This window comes from Pituophis catenifer, unplaced genomic scaffold, assembly GCF_029215685.1.
Source record: "Pituophis catenifer annectens isolate HBS135680 unplaced genomic scaffold, rPitCat1.0.hap2 SCAF_3, whole genome shotgun sequence".
Classification (NCBI taxonomy): domain Eukaryota; kingdom Metazoa; phylum Chordata; class Lepidosauria; order Squamata; family Colubridae; genus Pituophis; species Pituophis catenifer.
Window position 1 is genome coordinate 63043808 of NW_027256883.1, and position 22100 is coordinate 63065907.

The window sequence follows — 22100 nt, forward strand, 5'->3', positions numbered from 1 at the left end:
AGAGTTTCCAATTCTATTCCAAGGGTGTTAAAGACGAATATTAACTGCTGGTTAGTATATGGCCCTTGCCCCTAATGTAACCAGCACCACAGAGAAGGAATTGGCTCCGTTTCCTGACAGACATATGGACTTTTCAGATTTGATGGAGAAAGATTTCGACAGATACCTGTATCGTAGATTAATATTTTCTTAAATCCGATTGATGAAATATTCCCTTTGTTATGAATAGGAACCTTCCCGTTGTAAATAAACGAAGCTAGTCTAAAAGTCAATTTAGTACATCTTCATTGCATATTCATTCCCATATTACTGGTGTTGGTATAATGTGTTGGAAAATTAATTGTGAGCAGTCAGGGATTTTTCTGGTTTTGTTCAATTTTCCCCTAATTGACTTCTGTTAGCAACTGTGTTTACTATAGCATACATACCTACTAAACTACTCCTTTCTTTCCAGCTCTTCTGCGTCTTTGGAGTACTGATGACACATAGACTGGACGTGTACATAATGCAGGCGGTTATATTTGTGTTTGCATAAAACATAGTCTCTATTAGCATTCCTTAAAAGGTCCAGCATATTCCATGTATGTGTGTGTGTGTGTGAGAGAGAGAGAGAGAGTGTCTATGGTTTTTTTCACTAGATTGTCTGCCATATTATAATTTTGTCACGTTATAATTTTCTAAGGTATCAGATCTGGTCAGATGTACAGATTCACCACTATTGGGAGTCTAGTTTTGACCCAAGCTGATAGAGGTCCAATGTTTAAGAGTGGATAGCACAGCCATGGCCAGGCTAAGAGTCAGACTAGGTGGAGATGCAGGAAACACACTGCATGTCGTATATTGGGTCTAATAAGACAACTTGTGTGGCCAGTCAGATCCACTAGTTGTTCAAATTAATGCTGTGGAGCAGCAGAGCTAATGGGGCCCAGCTCATTTCTCCAGTCATCCAGCCTAGCTTAGTTTAGAGCTGCAGTACCTTTACTGGAGTTCATGCAGGTTGTTATAAATGCCTTTTGCTGCAAACTGCTTTATTGGTGTAAAGCCGTGTTATTCAACCATGGCAACTTTAAGATGTGTAAATTTCAACACCCTGGCTTGGGAATTCTGGGACATCTTAAATTTATCAAGGTTGAGAAATTCAACCTTGTAAGTAAGTAGGGAAGACACTTCTGGTACAAGGTTTTTGAGGAGTTTATAAATAAACTGACAGTTTCCATGCCTCAGTATCTGTTCTCTCGTTGGCAGTCTGGGACTTCTGATTTAAATCCTCTCTATGAAAAATACTAAACCGATTTCACTCGCTTTTATGAAAAGTTCAACAGTGCAAATCCACAGTTCGCGTGGATTCCTCTTGCACAAACACATGGACTTATCTGGACAGGAATGATCAACAGCTTTCAAGCAAAGGGAAATATGGGCTTTCCCAGGATGGTTCCATGACGTGGGCCTGTGTTTCCCCTTCCCCGGGATGTTAGGAAAGCTCTAAAGTGGTGACAGCCATACTGATGACATTTTGCCTATCTCAGTATCAATCAAGTCATGGCAGGGGCCGCCAAGAGATGAAAATAGAGGGATGTTGTGCAGCTCACTGTTGATGGCCTTTGCCAGGTTCAGTCATTTCCTGTTCATTTGCCAAAAATCACAAGTGCTAAATGGACATAACCAGAGTGTGGGAAACTTAAACAGCACAAGAGAAGGAGAAAAAGAACCACAAGCAACAATAATACTGTGCTATCAGTCCATGCAGGTTATGCTGTTATTACTACGTTCTCTCAAAATATTGTATAGATAGAAATACTCCTGATGGATTTTTTTTTAAACATATGCATGTATTGACCATTAAGGAAAATGTATGCATGTTGTAAATACCATTTTTGACAAAGTGAAAACACCACTTTCAGTCCTTTCTTCCCTTCCTCTTCCATCAGTTCTACTTTGGAAATATCAATCTATGGAATCCCACTTCAAAAGTCTTAGAATAAATATTCAAAGATTCAGAACTGCACCTTCTAGTTTTGGGTACTATGCTTGCAACTTTGGCAGTTTATTTGCAGCAGATGAGTGCTTATATAGAAAGTGTCATATAATATTTGTGTTCAGAAACATCCCTAATATTTTTTTCCTGTAAATAATAATGTAATGAGTGCATTATAGCCAAGACCCAAGTCCTACTTTTCTAATGGGATCCCTTATTTTGCATACAAGTTAGCATGACTGTTTGGGACAATGTTATTCTTAGACCATTTGATAACTGTTGCTTGCTTATACCGGTTAGTCTGAAATGCCTTAGGATGTTACTTTAGCACACGAGAATGTTGGAAGAGTGTAATCAAATAATCTCTAATTCTGTTTCTTTTCTCTCTCTCTCTTTCTTTTGCAGTAAATGAGATTATAAGGAATGATCTTTCTAGCACCCATGTCCACTAACAAGTGGTGAGCAAGAAGTTTAGCTGAGATACCTACATCAAATAATTGGAAGATAATCCCCGGTACCTTTCTGGTCTTCCGTTTTGTTGACTGTTTGGAGCTGACAATTACCTCTTCTCTTTGTCTATGCATATATATATATAAAGGAACTGGTTGACTTCAGCTAAGAAATGCCTTCTTTTAAAAATCATCTCAAGGAAATTTTTGGAAATGAGTACAGCGTGGAGTATTTTATGGTTAAAATAGAAAATGTGATCAAACTGATAACCAATCTCAAAAACTGATTTTGTTTCTTTCGGGCTCTACTGGACAACAACCCTGGAAGTGCCTTATTTTGTTAGTTTGTGACATCAGGGAATTGTATTGGCAGTGTTGAAGTCGTTGCCATCCAAAGTATTTCTAGGCACAGAAACTGTCAATTGGTATAGATAGAAGAATCCTCTTGAAAGTGAAATGATGTGTCTGAATTCCAGGTGTGTTTTTTTCCCCTGTTTTCTCTCTTGAACTGTATTTGACATCCTGCTGCCTTATTCATGGTGCATTTTAAACCAAATTCTCATCTCAGCTGTACATTTCCAGCCTATCACATTTCTTTGCTTAGGTATTGTAGAACAGTTAGTAATACTAGCATGTCAATATTTTGACTCTTTGGTTTCAGCATAGCACAAGGTAACTGAGCAGCACAAAATATTAAGGTTGATGGACAAAAACATTTGGGGGAAAAAACCCTAACTTTTGCTCCACGGATTGATGTATATGCATGTAGCGACCTAGCATATATGCATACACACAATACAATATATATTGTGTGTATGTGTGTGTGTGTGTGTGTTCACATACACAAACATAATATGTTTAGTATATTTAGTTGCCTTTTGAAGGTTTTGAATTTAGCAATAATTTCTTCTTCTATGAATGCAGTCCAGATCCCAAGAAATGCCATTGCTATGTTGTGGAGTTGTTTTGTTTCAGGCAGTTATGTCCTTTTTTTTTCTTTTGTCTCACGCTGATAAGCAAGCACTTTAGACAGTGAAGAAGGATGTGTATGAAATATGTATTAATTCCCAAATGACAAAGAATGAGTTAAAGCCATTGTAAATACCGCTACTGAAGAATGTAAAATATTTGTTCAGTTATAAGATGATTATTCCACTGAAGCCTTATAACTCTCTGCTAAATGTACAACACATATTACCAAAACCAAATGTTTTAATATGCAACTTGTATATCATGATTTCGGAATACAGTAGTTTCATGTTAATAGATACAAATAAACTTAAACAAGTAATAATAGTGTTTAACATTGTATTTTGTACAATCATGTTACCATGTAGCTAGTATATTCATTCACATAAACAGAAAAAGCATGGCTTCATTTTTAAAGCATCTAACATTAATATTGTGCCTTAGGAAATATGTGTGACCTATGCCACAGTAATATAAGTGGCAACTAAGTGCAGTGTACAGTTAATGGAAACTCAACCGGTTTCACAAAAGGGTGAAACAATCCTAACTATTTAGAAATATTACTCTGTACAATTATGTCTTACTTCCTTTTTTAGAAAAAAAAAGCCATATTTGTAACATTTGCACATTACTGTGAAAGTATAAGGATATAATATGGCTGTATGTAAATATTATGTTAGTTGGCTGATTTTGCAACTGTTTAGCAAATCATTTATCTTGTACTTAGCTTTGTAGGAGATGCATGCATATCTTCTAAATGTGATATCATGTATAGCTACAGCTAAACTTGTAGCTGGAAAAAAAATCCAATAAAGCACAACTTTCTGCAGAAAGCTACTTTTAGAGTGCTCTTCTTTTATTTCTGGGTCAAAATGTTTCATGAAAGAATTACGCTTTTACATGCTAGATTAATTTTTATTTTTTATTTATTGTATCCCGCCTTTATTATTTTTACAAATAGCATATCCAGCAGAAAACATATCCAACACACTTTCCTTTTCCTATTTTCCCCACAACAACCCCTGTGAGGTGAGTTGGGCTAAAAGAAAGTGACTGGCCCAAGGCCACCGAGTTTTAAATGGCTGAGATAGAATTAGAACTCATGATCCCCTGCTTTTTAGTGCTTTAACCATTAGACCAAACTGTCCATAGGTAGCCTTTCACTTACAATTATTTGTTAAAGTGACCATTCAAAGTTACAACAGCACTGAAAACAGGTGACTTATGACTGGTTTTCATACTTATGAGCATTGCAGCATCCCAGTGGTCACATGATCAAAATTTGGTCACGTGATCAAAATTTGGGCACTTAGCAACTGGCATATACTGTATTTATAACCATTGCATTGTCCCGGGGTCATGTGATCACTATTTGTAACCTCTCGGCTGGCTTCTGACAAACTAAGTCAATGGGGAAAGCCAGAATCTCATACCAACTGCATGATTCACTTAACAACTGTGGCTGAAAAGGTCATAAAATGAAGTACAATTCACTTAACAACTGCCTCACTTAGCAACAATAGTGTTGGGCTCAATTGTTATTAAGTTGACTAGCTGCATTTAACTCTCTAAATAACTATTTTCTTCAGACTGCAGGCATTTCTATTGTTTTAATTATTTTCAGTCTGCTAAAAATAATAATTTTAAAAATCATATAGAACTATTTCTACATAACGTCTATTCATTCATTAACAAATAAACTTGTACGGAGCTACAAGGTTTTGGAAATAGCTTGCCAACAGAACTGGTTTATTTTCATGTTTCTACATTTAAAATATGTAGTTGCCAAGAAATAAATGGACATCTACTGTAATTCTCAGATGTTCTGTTCTCTTACTTTTTTAAAAGGTAAATTGATTGCCAAAGAATTTTTGATTTGATACAGTAATATGTTGGGTGAGGTCCTGACCACACAAGCATAATGTTTGATTTTCAACAAAAAACACACCACAGTGTTTGATTTTCAACAAAATCAAATACATTGTTCACACAATGCCAGACTTTTCTTTGCAATTTTTTTTATTTACTCCTTTTAAGTTGCTTTGGAGATTCATTACTTCCAGGTCTCACTGTAAAGCACAATGCATCTCTTGTACATTTATGAATAAAAACTGAATATCTGAAATTCTACTCCATTGGGAATTTTACATTTATTTTCTGGTTAGTTTGAAAATTGAATGAATACCATATGAAACAAAATGAGGTGGGAACAAGGTCAAAGACTGAACAGTGCCAATGCCATGAAAAATAATACATGCCTATGGGATAAAGCCTATGTCTTTTCATATTTACATGGAGAATAATTCAAGATTTGTACTCCTACATTTTTTAAAAAACTCTACTGGCCAGTTTCTTACTTTATTCTACTGCCTCAATTAGTTAGTGTCCAGGTACTTGTTTCTTGAGGCTGAACTACCAAATCTGAGCTGCAAAAATCCACATAATCACTAGATAAGAGGAAATATAGACAATGCAAACACTTTGCTGCCTTCTTATGGCCTTGTGGGTTTTTGTAGGCCTGACCTTGTCTTCTTGTTTGAAAAGAGCAAAATGCACTAACTCCTCAAACTTTATATCTGGCAAAAATTGTACATCAGGGGTGTCAAACTCACAGCCCATGGGCCAGATGCATCACACGCTGGCCACGCCCACCCCTAATTTAGCAAAGGAGAAAAAGTCACAATACAACACATAACGACGTGACACCACGAGTTTGACACCCCTGTTGTAGATTGTTTCCACATTAGCGTTTTATAACGGGGATGAGCATCTTGCATGCCCAGGACCACATGAAAACCGGCAGATTTCCTTTCTTGAATTTTTTCCAGAATTACTGAATCAGTAATTTTTTCTGACCCCACAATCAAAATGTCCTCCTATTTTGAGGTAGGAAACTCATTAAATCTATAGCATAAAACCTAAATAATATTAAAAATAATTTCCTCAAGGGAAATAATAGAAAGTTTGTTTTAAATGTTGGCATGCTGATACGTACAATACATTTTCACTGTGCTTCCCAAATCTTAAAACGCGGCCTTCAAAAAAGTGACTCTTGTTTTGTTTTGTTCCCACACCCCCAAGGTGGTTTTATAATCTGCAGAATCTTGGATTATGAGTACCAATTGCAACATGGTACACATGTTCAAGTCACTCCCACCTATTCAGTATGTTTCACATCCTGAATAATGGCTTGTAAGGAAAACAAAAATCCTAGTTTTGATCCTATTGCTAAGACATAAACATACATTCAACACAGCTGGACACACTAGCTGTTCCTCAAGAGCTGGCTTCCCATTTGATGTTCATACAGCACAAAAATGAGTAGTGAAGACAAACCAGTGATAGGAAATGCTGTTGGCTGAGCAGCTGCATTCAGACATTTTTCATGATCAGGATTTTCAGGCTTTATAGATTAATTTAATAGTTTTTTTTATCATTCTAGGACAAAAATGTCCCAATTCTCTGAGCCTTAAAATTCTGCTAATGATCTGCATTTTAAAGCCCTTCAGTGCCAGCCAGTCAAATCCCATTAATAAAATTCTCTATACTCCATCAAGATCCAGCTGACAAAAATTCATTGCATAACCTATATTCTGTACCGTTGGGGGATGTAATATCAGTGGGAAAAGAAATACTCCAGAACATATTTTGCAATACATTAATACCCAGATATCTCCAGATATCTTTTACATAAAATAGAATACACAGCGAAAATAAAGCTCTAAATTCAGTTGGAGGGCCTCAGATAACAGGGCTGCAAAAGGTCTTGAATCTTGGAGAACTATTATTACCAGAGTACACAGCATCATAATGGATGGCATTATAACAACTTTAAATATATTATTACCACTACTTTAATATTTGATGTGTTTCCTGAATGTAACCATATTGGAATAGAGGGGTTTTTTTTTTCCATTTCAGAATTTGAATTACTTTAATCAACACTGATTATATATTCTAGTAGAAGATACAGACTAAGCCTAAAAAAAATAGATATAGTCATTACTAAAGGAGTGGGTTCAAGTGGGCTGAAGTCATACAACCCACAAGTCTTATATTTCTTAAGTTCGCTTATATACCATAAGTAATAACATGTTGGAGTTTAAATAATGTATATATAATTCCATATTGAACAGTTAGCACCTGTAACAGGGGTGTCCAACCTTGGCAACTTTAAAACTTGTGGACTTCAATTCCCAAAATTCCCCAGCCAGCTATTCTAGGAGCTGAAGTCCACAAATCTTAAAAGTTGCCAAAGTTAGATACCCTAGATCAGTGGTGGAATTCAAATTATTTTACTACCGGTTCTGCGGGCATGGCTTGGTGGGCGTGGTGTGACTTGGTGGGTGAGGCTTGGTGGGCGTGGCAAGGGAAGGATACTGCAAAATCTCCATTCCCACCCCACTCCAGGGAAGGATACTGCAAAATCCCCATTCCCTCCCTACACCTGGGTGAAAGATATTGCAAAATTTCTATTCCCACCCCACTCTGGGGCCAGCCAGAGTTGGTATTTGCCGCTTCTCCGAACTACTCAAAATTTCCACTACCGGTTCTCTGAACTACTCAAAATTTCTACTACCGGTTCTCCAGAACCTGTCAAAACCTGCTGGATTTCAACCCTGCCCAAGATCTATAATAATATATTACACTATCATTTTTTAAAGGATACATATGGGCAAAAGAACTTATTTAAAGAACTGTTCAACTGCAAACTAGTCCTTTCTAATGCCATCTAAGAACTATTTTCATCATTTAACAGAAGACCATTGCTTGAAGTCTCATACTGTATTTTACAAAACATTTTCATTGATTTTCTCTGTTGGGTGCTAATGTATTCGTTTATAAGAATTGGTATAATGGTTTATATGTATGAGACAACGTTAAATAAACACAATCCAAGCTGAAATCTTCCTTATACCTGACATACTTCCTCTCTCAAGGAAAAGCTAGACAATTGAGCAAGCAAGCAAGAAAAATTTAAGACCCAATCATTAATGGTGATACCTTAATTTTATATAATCAAACAATATACAGGACTAGTTGTATTTAAAAGATCTAAATCACTTGTCTTTAACAAAGGGTAGCTACCTATAGGTCTGGTAATTGACCTAAAACCTTAACATTTCCCTTTCCGTTTTCCACACACCCTGTATCACAAGATTTAGGAATAATAAACATTCCATCCATTTTCGGCTGACGCACTTCAACACAGGAATTGGGTTACAGCATAACTTCAAAATTTAATGTTAATCGTTTTTCTAAAGGTGACAAAGAACAAAGAGGGATGGTTATTTATCATATCAACCTGAAGTTTATCTCACTAATGTGGCTGATCTATTTGGATCAAAATTAAAGTCATCCTATATCCAGATTTACTTTTTGTACTTTTGTGTGTCCAGATGGAACCTGGAGATCCTTGGAACAGCACCAGATTTGTCCCTGACTTCCCTGTATGTTTACATGAACATACAGAGTTATTTGGTCCTTATTTTCATATGCACCATGGTCTAAAAAATATAGCATTATTGTTGCATTTTGTAACCAGCATGCAAAATTTATAACATAACATACCTAAGCTAGGTTTGTGCCCAGAAGAAATAGTGCTGGATTAGCATTGTAAACTTGAATGAAAGAAAGAAATAAAAAACTCCAAAATACCTCCAATTCTTTGAACATTTTCTCTCTGCAAGTGGGAATTAGTTGCTCAATTTGCTTCAGAATTTATTTAAGAATTTTTTAAGCAAGATTTGTCATCTTGTTGCCAGATGAATATTGTGGTTGCAGCTGTTGCTTTTTTTTCTGACTTCTCTGCAGCCCTAGTTGTCCACAATTTTGAAAACGCCCCATGCAAGATAACAGGATATCTCCTTATGATATCTCCCCATTGATTCTAAATGGAAAGTGTGAAGCCAGGGAGGCTCCAGATGGCTGGAGATACAATGATACAATGACAAAAAGGATATTTAAGATATAAGAGGAAGAATAAATAGGGGTAAGAAAGAGTGGAGGTTCCTGCCTCTTGCCATTTTAAAAGTAAGATAAATATATCTTATTTTGGTGCCTATAATAAAGGCACCAAAATAAGGGAAGGGAATGGGGGAAGAAAATTTTGCTTTGTAACATTAATATTGGAAGTGCAAATCAATAATTTTCTCATTAAGTTTCATCTCTTCCTCCTTCCAAGCTCTTCCACCTCCTGTGAAGTTAAATGACAAGGATTGCATGGTGGAGTTCTGAGTTTGCCAAACTGGTCTCTCATTGGTCAGCTGAGCTGAGGGCTGATTGGCTTATAGAGAACACTGACTGTTTGACTACCACAGATTAGGGTGGTGGAGGTAGAAATGTGTTCATCGATTTAGATTCTTTTTAGATCTATGTGAAATGAGAGAAATTTGTTTTGATGGAAGGATCCAGGCCCTGAGATGACCTACATCATGGGTGTCAAACTCGCGGTGTCACGTTGCCATCATGTGACGTTTTGCGATGTTTTCTCCCTTTGCGGAGCTGGGGTGGGCGTGGCCTGCAAGTGATGCATCTGGCCCCCGGGCTACCAGTTTAACACCCCTGACCTACATCCTCAACAAAATGAGTCAGCAGTTTCTCCCACTGCTGGCCAAAGAGCTGGGCAGCCTAGGGAATGTCCACAACCTATTCTGAAGTTGCCCACCTAGAAAGGCTTTAACACAAATTGAGGGGACCCTGGACTAGCAGCTCAGAACCCTGGATTAGCAGCGCAGGAGCAGGTCACAACTATTTTGATGCCTGTGAATCAAACACCCTTCCAAGTCACCTAAATTCCACCTGCTGGAGTTTGGGCTTCACTTAGAGTCACAATATAGTCGTAATTTCAAACTTCGTCCATATAGCTGATGAAGATAAGCCAAGCATTTGGAATTGCATACTTTCCTATCAACAGCTGCAATGAGAAGATTGTAAGTTTCCACATCTTCTTAAACATGGAGCATGAATTATAAAACTAGGTTCTTTTCAACTATCTTAGAATAATTAAAATTAAACTTACCCATGGTTCAGTCACAGTGCTAAGCTGATGCTAAAATGTGATTAAAAGGAAAATGGATGCAGTTAGGGGAAGGAAAGGCATGTGTCAGTAGCTCCCAGCATTTTATCATGATTTTAGGGTGTCTCACTATTTGTGGCACAAATATAAACAATTATAAATTTTGTACCATTACATAATCAGAATTTGAAATGAAAACAACAGGAACATGGAATGCATTTCTTTATTGTATACTAGATATTGGCAGACTGCTAGATCTGAGGTTTTGGAGTTCGAAAATATTTTGATTTTGTTTGATTTCATTTCAAAATCATGATAATTCGTTTATTTGATTAGCATTTTATTATTTAGTCTTGCTTGATATTGAGAGTTGTTGCTGTATTATACTGCTGGAAAAATACTTCACTAGAAACAATTAAAAAGAAAAAAAACTTCACCAGAAACAATTAAAAATACATTCTTAGAAGCAAAAAGGGGCATTGTGCAGTTAGGAAAAGTTGCAATAGCAAAAAAATTAAGCAAAATAATCAAAGGCCTGCAGAAGTCTTTGAGTTTGTTTACTTTAGGAGTAAGATGAGTAAGAAGGATGATTAGAGACAGGGAAAAACAATGGATGCAAATGTGTTTTTCTCTATTTCTTCTAAATTTAGAACTGGGACACCCAATGAAACTGAATCATGATACAAGGAAAGAAGCTTTTCACAAAGTACAAGTTTCATCAAACTGAACAGGTCAAAGACTAAGGTTATCAGAGAGGCTGTCTGGTGTAGTGGTTAAGGCACCAAGCTGAAAACCGGGATGCCATGAGTTCTGGTCCCTCTCTAAGCACAAAGCCAGCTGGGTAAACTTGGGCTAGTCATTGTGTCTCAGCCTTACAGAGATTATAAATCATGCCATAGGATAGACGATTCACTACTAGTCAGTGCAGTGCATTCCATTGACCAATGCCATAAACTAATATCTTATATTTATATTTCCTGCTCTTCTTCCTCCTCCCCCACCCCACTGCCCTTTTAAGATCCCCTTTTTACAAGTAGATGAAGTTCCAAATCCGAAGGCTAACCAATGCTGTGGTTACTCTATTTCCCAGCCTTGTCGGAAAGGGATGAATGCTATTTTCTTTTCCTCACAACTAGTAAGCTTGGAGTGTTGCTAAATAGAGTGTGTACTTCAACTCTTCTAAGCAGCATCAGCAGTTCTTAAAGACAGACCACTATCAATATCTGAAGCCACTTTGGACAGTACAAATGAGATTTGTTGTCAGAGCTGAGTAAGTAGGAGTCAAATGTGTATTGAAGTCAGACTCACTAAGGATGGAACAATCAAAGCTATCAAAGCATACCACATAATGGCTCAAGACAAGAGGTCTAGCAAATATTGTTCTAATATCATCCTAACCACAAGGGCTATTCAGATGTGGTTCTCAAAGACATTTAAATTAGCAAAGAGTGCTTGCCATTAATCATTCATAATAGCTTCTGGGAGGCACAGCTCATTTAAACATTTCACATTTTTATTACTTATGTATGTGGGGCAGCAATTAAAATTGTCGTGGTCACATAATGAAGACTAATGAAGCCAAGAGATAGATTGATTTTCATTTGCTGTCAGTTCTGAATAAATCCCTCTTTGTTTACGTAGGTGTGGAGAGAAGCTACTGAACATATCAAAGATAAACTCACAATAACTTCATGAACTTTAGGATTAGTTTAGCCAAGTATATTGATAATGTAGCTCCACATCTTTGTGCACATTGCCGTCCAGTTGTGTTGGGATCAACATCAGCCAGCAAGGTGTTGTGATCACAGTCCATACAGAGATGGGCTGTTCTACATCTCTAACATCATATAAACTGACTGTCAGAACTGATTGGCAGCCTCAGATCAATTCACATGGAACATAGATGATCCTTCAATAAAGCCACATGAACCAGGGTCAGGCTCCTTGCATGATAGCAACCACAAATGACAACAAAACTTTGCTGCCTGAGACTCTGAGGAGCCGCTGCCAGTTAAGGGTAGAAAACAGTAGGTTAAAGGGATTAACAAAGACAAAGGGAGCTGCTGCTTCTGTAAAACCATGGAAATAACTTTAAAGTGGATTCATTTTAAACTACAAAGATCAGATTTAACACAAGAGCTAGAGCACTTTTTAACTTTGACCATTAATTATGTCATATTTTATTTCTTAATTCATCTTTATCATTCTGCAACAGTGTCTTGATATTCTTTGTTTTCCTGGAAAGTGAGCAAAATATCACTTTGGGGGAAGTGTATGTGTGCTCTTAACTTAAAGGAAAATAACCCAACTCTGTAGACCAGGGGTCTCCAACCTTGGCAACTTTAAGCCTGGAGGACTTCAACTCCCAGAATTCCCCAGCCAGCTTTGCTGAAGTTGAAATCCTCCAGGCTTAAAGTTGCCAAGGTTGGAGACCCCTGCTGTAGACATAATCACAGCTTTGGTCCAATCAAGTTAAGCTTATATATGAGCAGAATTTTGATCATATACAGTATATAAATCATAATCAAAAGTTAACAACTTAATACCAACCTCCACTCCTTCAACTATTTTCTCCACTCTTCTCATTCTTTATTAGAGGTAGGCTTTAGACACAGTTTCTTAGGAAGCTTAATATGAGTTCCTTTTTCATGATCCTCTTTGACATAATTGCAGAGACTGCAAGGACAAGAACGGAGTCCAAAATCAAACATATTTTCTTATATAGGAGCAATACAATTAAGAAAACCCCAACTCTACATACCAATGTCTGCATCCACGCGAATGCATCACAAAAAAGATGTTTCCATAAGGCAATAATGGGCTAGAACTAATGTGGCAGCTCCATAGTTAAGCCTCCATATGCTTTTTTGTTTCTAAAGTGTACTAATCAACTGTTGGCATAGGTCTGTAGTTCTGATGGAGTAGAGCAGGGGTCTCCAAACTTGGCAACTTTAATATTTGAGGACTTTAACTCTCAGAATTTCCCAGCCATGAAGTCCACAAACCTTAAAGTTACCAAGTTTGGAGATCCCTGGAGTGGAGTGAAATGTTGACACCATATCCATAGCTGAAATCGCATCTGCCATGAAACTTCTATTTGCCATGCCTTAGCAGTGATGCGGTGGCCCAGAAGTGATGCAGTGGCTCAGTGCCTAAGATGCTGAGCTTGTTGATCAAAAGGTCGGCAGTTCAGCGGTTCAAATCCCTAGTGCCGCGTAATGGGGTGAGCTCCCATTACTTGTCCCAGCTTCTGCCAACCTAGCAGTTTGAAAGCACGTAAAAAATGCAAGTAGAAAAATAGGGACCCCCTTTGGTGGGAAGGTAACAGCGTTCCGTGTGCCTTTGGTGTTTAATCATGTTAGCCAGATGACCATGGAGACGTCTTCGGACAGTGCTGGCTCTTCAGCTTTGAAACAGAGATGAGCACCACCCCCTAGAATCGGGAACAACTAGCACATATGTGTGAGGGGAACCTTTATCGTTACCTTTTACCTTTAGCAGTAGTAGCAATAAATTTGCTTAGGTCTAAAAACTGAGAGTTAAGTCTGGTCAGTAGGACAGGGCCTACTAAGGAATTCCATCTATTTAAGTTGGGGTGGGAAATCATATTTATCAAAAATTGGCAAACCTCCTGCATAGATGCATCTATGAGTCACCAGAACTTCCACTGAATTCAATGGACTCTTTACTTTTTCTCTGTATACCAAAAGGCCTCTGTGGTTGGCAGCAGCTCTGTGAGTAATTTATCATTAATTCTTTCCATCCTTCAGAATTACTGATTCCAAATGTGAAGCGAAAATGGCTCTCACATTGGTTAGCAATAATAAAGACACTTTCTATTGGATGTGGCTGTATATAGCATTATAAATATCCCTTGATTCTCTTAATATTGACACACCAACAATAGACAATTAAAACAGTAGAAAAGAATAGTCTACAACAAACCAATGAAAAAGACAAAGACAGGCATGTTCAAGCACTTGGCTATTGAGAATGCCAAGTGCCCTAAAAATGCAGCTTTAATAATGATGATGATGATGATGATCCATTTAGTTGTGTCCAACTCTTGCTGATTCTATGGGCCAGCTCTTTCCATGTCTTCTGATCTTGCATTACTTTTTGAATTCTTCTATGTTCTGGTTAGTGTCAGCTTTGATGGTTCGAGCCACCATATTTTTTGATGGCTTGGTTTCCTTTAATCGCTAACAGTTCCAAACATAATTGCTTTCTCCAAATGCATTCCCCCCACATGACATGGCCAAAATAAGTGAGATGCAGTTTTGTGATTTTGCCTTCTAGTGACACGTCTGGTGTTATGAGCTCCACTACTTGTTTGCTCTCCAAAGGATACGCAGGTGCCTTCTCCAGCACCAGAGCTCAAATGAGTTGATTTTTTTCCTGTTTTGTTTTTTTAAGGTCCAACTTTCACAAACACTGGTAGCTAGTCAGGAACGCAATAGAGCAGACTAACCTACATTTGGTTGCCAGACTGGTGTCCTTGCTTTTCCATATTCAGCTCATGTTCATCATCACTGTGTGACCCAGAGCAATCTAATGCTTCATTTCTGGGCTGCATTCACTGCTTTGAACAATCTGCAATCCTAGGAAAGTGAATTTTTCCACACATTCTATCTCTTCACCATCAATTTCTATTTTGATGTTTCCATTCCTTGCTTTAATAATCCATTAGTAAATAATTGAAGATATAAAAATATGTTAGAAGAATGGTTAAAAAATCTTCCCCTGTCTAAGGACAGTTTCAATGTTTACCCATCATCAAAGATTTAGTTAGCCACACCTCACTTTGTTCTTTGGCCCACGGTGCTTCCAAAAATCAGCATACAAATATCCGTGGCAGGGCACTGCAAACGTGGTACATAGATATTAACGGAAGGGCTTTAAATATAATGTAATTTATGGTTTATCACTACAAATCTTTAATAAATCTTCTGTCAACAAAATGAAGTTCCATCTCTCCCTTCCTTCTATTTCTCAGAAGTACTTCCTTGCATGGAGGTCCTTTTTTGCCCTCTATTCATAAAACAAAGAAGAGGGGAGGGAAACCACTTGAAGTATATTTTTATACTTTCATGCAGGGATGAAAAAAGCCACAGCTGGCCCAAAAATGCTCTCCTTCTGCAGACTGATTACAAGAGGAGAAGCTGGGAATTCCGACGAAGACAAAATGGAAATTGAATTAACTAGCCAAATTCACTGTAGAGAGAGAGAAAGGAAATTAGGCCTCAGTTCTTCTGATCTGTAGAAGACATGACAAGTTTCTGTGGTGGCCACAGTCATGATTTTGAAAGACTCAACGTCAAAAGCATTGTGACGGATCTTAGACTTCAGCTGAAACAGGAGACCCTTTTCTCATACATACTCAATATGCTTAATAGTCTTTTCTTGAAGCCCAGAGCTCAGACTCTCTCAATTTAGTCTTTCCTGAATTGGGAAAGAGTTACATTTCCCTGTTTTGATGTAGAGCCAAGTCAGATCTGCTTTTTATAAAATAAGTGCATAATAATGTGAGGGCTGCTAGATTTTACTTCATTCAAGATGCAAAAACAATTCTGCATAATTGTGAGGTGAGGTTTTTACTGCTAGTGATGAGATAGGAGCCGGTAGGATATACATTTTTGAGGAAAAAAGGCATTAGTCGGCATACAATTAGTCATTTTGCAGTAGCCTCAATTAAAAAGAAAAAAGCTGTCTCATGTTATCTGTGAAGGGGACAAGAAAAATGAATTTGTTGCCCTTTGGGAAGCCCCACTAAGGTCACAAAGGGTATTATACCTACTGCTAAGTCTCAGAATATCTTTAATACATTTCATTTGCATCTGCATCAGTTTCACATTTCACTTTTTCCCCTCCCCACTTCCTCTTCTTCTACCTTTCTGCCTTACAGAGAGCTATTTTTTAAAAAAATGGAAAACACCTACCACCCACAGAATGCACTTAATACACTTTTCAGTAATTTCCCTCAACCTTTTCTACTCTCTTATTCTAAGATATGTCTATAACCACTTTATTCAGGTAAATTCACTTCCATTCTCTTACTCCAGGGTTTTATTATTAAGGGTGTGTGTAAATCAGTTTTTCCTAAATTGGTACTTATATGTTGGATTATAAACTCCAGCATATCTATTTTATCAGCTGTAATTCTGGGGTCCAATATCTTTTGTCAGTCAGTTCTTAAAATAACTGTTGTAGTCTAATTGTTGTCTCTGTAGTTTTTGACCACAAGAGATGCAATATCTGGTTCGGTCACCATGTGTATAGACTTTTAGCAGCTCTGTTAAGGAAGAATGTTGCCAAGAGTATACCATCATGGAGGTAATCTACACTTAATATCCTGAATTATAACTTCTATCCTACTGTGATTCTATGGCACCATATTATGGTGATTTTATCATGGTTTTACCTTTATTCAATATTTTATCTCTATTGTATTGTCCATATATTTATTTATGCATCATTTTATTCTCAGATTATCAGTGTCATTTTCTGATGTAAACTGTGGCTCAAACAAAACAAGCAGCCGTGGGGATTTGTGCAGGACTTTCTCTTCAGCAGTAATGTCCAAACTCGGCAACTTTAAGACTTACTGGCTGCTGAATTCTGGGAGTTGAAATCCACAGGTCTCAAAGTTGCCAAGATTGGACACTACTGCTCTACAGAGTTGGAAGCTTTTTGAACTGAGGAACATAGGATGAGAAAGGCTCAAGTTTTTTAATCCAACCTTCTACGATAACTGTGTGAGATGAGATTAAACTCATGCCTTCTAAATTCATTGTCCTCTTGTAGCAGAATGCTGATATTCGGCCCACACATTAACTAACAGCACAAGTATGAAACACACTGTGTGACCCAGCTGTCATAGTTTCAGTTTATCCCAGCCTTCTTCAACCTGATGCCATCCAGATGTGCTGGATACAGCACACAAACCAGACAACTTATGACTCCTGTGGTTGGAGTTCATTGTAGATGAATTGCAGAACATCTGGAAAACACCAAATTGGAACAATTGCTGTCTTGCAAGATGGTGTAATCTTACTTTCCAGGTAAAGACAATATAAATAAAATATAAATGCAGGTAGCCCTCTACTTGCAACCACAATGCAGCCCAAAAGTTTTGTTGCCAAGCGAGGAAGTTGTTAAGTGAGTTTTCCTCCATTAAGTGAATCATTGCAGTTGTTAAGTTAATAACACAGTTGTTAAGGGAATCTGGCTTCCGCATTGACTTTGCTTGTCAGAAGGTTGCAGAAGGTAATCACATGACCTTGGGAAATGCAACGGTCATAAATACGAGTCAATTGCCAAGTGGTTGAATTTTGATCACTTGACCACGGGGATGCAGCAACAGTTGTAAGTGTGAAAAATGGTCATAAGTCACTTTTATCAGTGCTGTTGTAACTTTGAACTCTCACTAAATGAAATGTTGTAAGTCGAGGACTACCTGTATGTACGTAATTTGTTTTTGTTTTTTCAAATTGAGTGACAACAGCAAAAAAGAAATATTACCTTCATGAGACTTACTAGAGTTACTATTATAGGATGGAGCTTTAGAGTGAAAATGACACCTTGAAGAACGGACTTGTAGTCGGAGCTTATTATTTCAGACAAAAATGACAGCTCAGTAATAGTTTTCGTACTTTACCTGTAGAAAGTCTCAAGTGTCCCAGCATCTCCAGGTAAAACATACTTCAGGGAATCCTTAAGAAAGATTTCCGGGCAGGATCAACAATAATCAGGAAGTGGGTCATTTGACTACACATATTGATTCAATTATCTATTCTTTTCCATTGTAGCATGATTGCTTTTGTTCCGATATAGTTTTAGCATTGATGTTTTAAGTCTCTGTCGTGCCTGCCTCTGGTTCATTCTCCTTCATGGAAGACAACGCTGGGGAAGAAAGTGGCAACAACTTTAGGACGGAGGAGAGTGACTGGGCATTGTATTGGGGGAAAGGAAAACAACTCCTCAGGCTCAGAGTCAATTCTAAGGCTTAGCTGTTAAAAAAAATGGAGGCTGGACCACGCAGAAACAAAGAAAGTAATTCGAAAATCCACAGGGAACTTTTGGGAACAAAAGATCTAATAGATGTTCTTCTCATAACAGCAACATCTTTAATTGGCAGAAGTGGCCAAGGACCAGTTAACAGTATTTTGCATCATAAAACTCTTTAATATGGGATGTATTTTTATCATGTCTTCTGTGACCTTCCACTAAACTTGATGAGGTTCCGTGAATGATTAAGAGAAGACAAAAAATCCACTTGAATGTAGGTGCCAAGGACATCCAAATTGTGAAAAAATCCACAATTTTTTCTAAGGTACAGCAGAAAACGTGGGACATTCATATGAAGGCTAATTATTTTGCCTCTCTTTTTTTTAACCATGTTCCACCACCTGAAAGAGTAAAAGGACAACAAACCTGATTAGAATATGTTCAAAAATATTTTATAAGAAATGAATTTTTTGTGGCATCTCTCTTGCTATCATTTACCGTACTTTTTGAAGCTTAAGACGCACTCCCCCCCAAAAAAAAAGACAGTGGAAATGTTGGTGCGTCTTCTACACTGAATACAGCCATTTCTGGCCTCCCGAAACCCCACCCCATGTGTTCCGTTTTTGCCAAAAATAGGCCCATTTTTTGCAAAAACTGGGCCTGCAGAGGGTTTGGGAGGCCTGCAGAGTGCTCCTGGGGGCTGGGGAGGCCAAAAATGCGACATGTGGGGGGTTTGGGAGGCCAAAAACGGGCCCATTTTTCACGAAAATGGGGGCGCTTTTGCCCTCCCCAGCCCCCAGGAGCACTCTGCAGGTCTCCCAAACCCTCTGTAGGCCCCGCTTTTGCGAAAAAATGGGACACACAGAGGGTTTGGGAGGCCTGCAGAGTGCTCCTTGGGGCCAGGGAGGGCAAACACTTTTTTTTCTTGTTTACCTCTTCGAAATCTTGGTGCATCTTATATTCCGGTGCATTTTATAGTCCGAAAACGTCAGCCATTGCTGTAAATTTATAGAAGTACAGTGATCAAGAAAAGGTAGATTTTAGAATAAAGATAGCTTCCAACTTTCAGTCTTAAACCTAAGGATGCTTATCCAGAAGTGATCAAATCAAATCTTTATTAGGTCACAGATACAATAAATATCTAGAAGTGAGTTCGATGGCTTTACAGGGACTCATCTGTGAAGTATCCTTATACAGTAAGCTGATGGGTGTCAGCTCAACCGAAGTCTTTTGAATAAACTACACCTAAATAAATGTGTACACAACTAAAGCTTTAAGAATGCAGCATTTATTATTTCAGTCCTTGTTTTTGTTTTTCTTATGTCCAAATGTATTTAATTATGCTGGCTTATTTGGGTTGCTAGACAGGCAAAGTTTACTGGTGAGTCACCTTAGATCAATTTTAGGGATTAGGAGAAATAAAACATAGCCTTTCACAAGAGATAAACTGTTTCATATTCAGAGGCACCAGAATTGTATAATTCTCTTACAACTAAGCAAGAAAATGGGGGATGTACAGATCAAGTAAACAAGGGAGAGAACAAAAAGACTGGCACATGAGCAGTAACAAAGGGAATATCTGTCAATAGGATTGGCTAGGAATAGAGCAACTCATAAATATAACCCTGCTTCTGAACTGAGGTTCATGCAAATACTTTGGCAAAATATAAAGCTATACTGAAATCCATATGGATGACAAAGTAAAGTTGCAAAGGTTATATATCTTTCTATAGATTTTAAGAGCAATCATGGCAACAGGTAAGTGCTGTCTGAGTTTGAAATCAAATAAAGATTGATGGCTAGAAGGTACATCAAAGAGATATCATCTTTTTTTTTATGGCTATTGTACTGATGGGCACCTGCTCCCATTTATTCAGTTAGGGTATGGCAGATGCTTTTCTCTCCAACATAGACTCAATCTTGTATAGCCTACGATATACATGGGCCAGGTTGGTACATCTGCAACCTATCAGCTAATACATACAGGCCAGTGGTGGTATTCACTTACCTTCACTACTGGTTCGCAAATGTGACCACGCACCTTCTGCGTATTCACAGAGCAAGAGTGATGACATCTGGAGGTGGGCGGAGCCTCCCGCCACCGCCGCTACCGGTTCTCCCAAACTGGTTAGAATCGGCAGAATACCACCACTAATACAGGCCCAATTTCCCAGGCAGGAGAGTTCACCCTAACTGCAAAATTCAAGCTAAAGGAATGGGGGTGAAGACATTTGTCTGAACTTGTTCAACAGGTTCTCCTCAGCCCTGCCCTTGCTGGGGGAAAATTAGTGTAGAGACTAAAGGGAGGGAGAGAGTTGAGATGTGGAAAGGAGCAGTTTACTTGTGAGGGGAGTAAGGTGTGGAAGAGGGAACTGATTAAGCGAAGTGGAGATTGGGAGCAGCCATGCGGTTTTGTTAAACTAATGGAAGTACATAGCCAAGCAAGGCTCAGGCTGGAGGAACCATGGTAAGAATGGAGTTAAACTTGGAATGGAACTAAAGGTGAGGAAGGATTGAATATCAAAGCCAAGAACATCTTCAGGATTCAGGAAACAAAGAAAAGGCCTGCTTGAGTGGAGGAGAAATTAAATCAACAGAGTGGACTGTCTGAGCCCTCAGGCAGGGCAGAGATAAATGTCTCTGGGTTGAAGGTGTGATAAGGCGCCAATATTTCTAGGGAGTTCACAGGACCTAAGAGGAAGTTTTCCTAAAACCTTGATGAGGGTTGCAATCTCTGGGAGTCAGGGATTAGTCAAAACAAGCTACCCTGAAGAAGCAAACTGGGAAAAAATCCTTTTCTTCTAGGTAAAGGAAACATTCTAAACCAAGGTTTGGCTAAATTGAAGCCTGAACTTAGATTTCTTTGTTTGAAGGTATGCTGTTCCCCCTTATGAATTTGGATGGTCTGAATCTGTCTGTTAATTACTTCAAGAATTTGCTCTGGATTGTTTCTTTGTCTTTAACCATTTTTTATGTCTTGCTCCATCTATGATATTTGAACCTCAGTTCCTCTCCATCTGGATCTGTGTCCAATTTCCCTGTAGCATTTTATGGGAGATTGATGCTTAAAGTGTTGTGATCTTATCAGTACCAAATGTTTTATTTCATCCAATTTTAATTTGGGAGGAACTGAGTATCTAAAGCTAGAAGGAACCATATTGTCTTATTTTAACACTGATTGATTTTCAAATCATTAAATCATTTTATTTTCATCCCTTCAAAAGGGAGATGGGACCGAAATGTTCTGCAAATGTTCTGTCAAAAGCAATTGACAGATGGAAATTTTGTCAATGCACATTTTTTATAAGTGGCCTCCAGGATTTTCTGGTATGGTACCCAGTGCTCCTATAACCACTGATACCACCAGCCTATAACCACTGGCACCACCACATTATGGCTTATGCCATAATCTTTCAATTTCAATTTTCAGATCTTGGTACTTCGTGATCTTCTCCAATTTTTGTCTTTTACTATATTCTGGTATTGCCACATCAATTATCCACCCTTTCAGCCAATTAAGTCTAGTGTGTTATGGCCTCAGACTTCATTAGTTTGTATTCAGAAATCCCATAATATTTTAACCTGCTCATTTTTACTACTTCGTCAGTTCTTTGTTCCCACAAATTTTTTAATTACTGGCAAATGATAACTTTTCAAATGCTCCAGTGAATCATTTGGCGAC

General features: G+C 38.0%; 1 protein-coding gene across 2 annotated transcripts in view; it reads left to right on the forward strand.

Annotated features, from left to right (window-relative positions):
* The window catches only part of NFATC1 (nuclear factor of activated T cells 1), a 141364-nt gene extending 137838 nt beyond the window's left edge, over window positions 1-3526 (forward strand). For both annotated transcript variants that reach the window (XM_070942439.1, XM_070942440.1), the window contains exon 10: window positions 2381-3526. In XM_070942439.1, coding sequence (XP_070798540.1) covers window positions 2381-2427 — 47 coding nt within the window. In that variant the 3' untranslated portion in view covers window positions 2428-3526. The remainder of the gene's footprint in view (window positions 1-2380) is intronic.
* Window positions 3527-22100: the final 18574 nt, after the last annotated feature.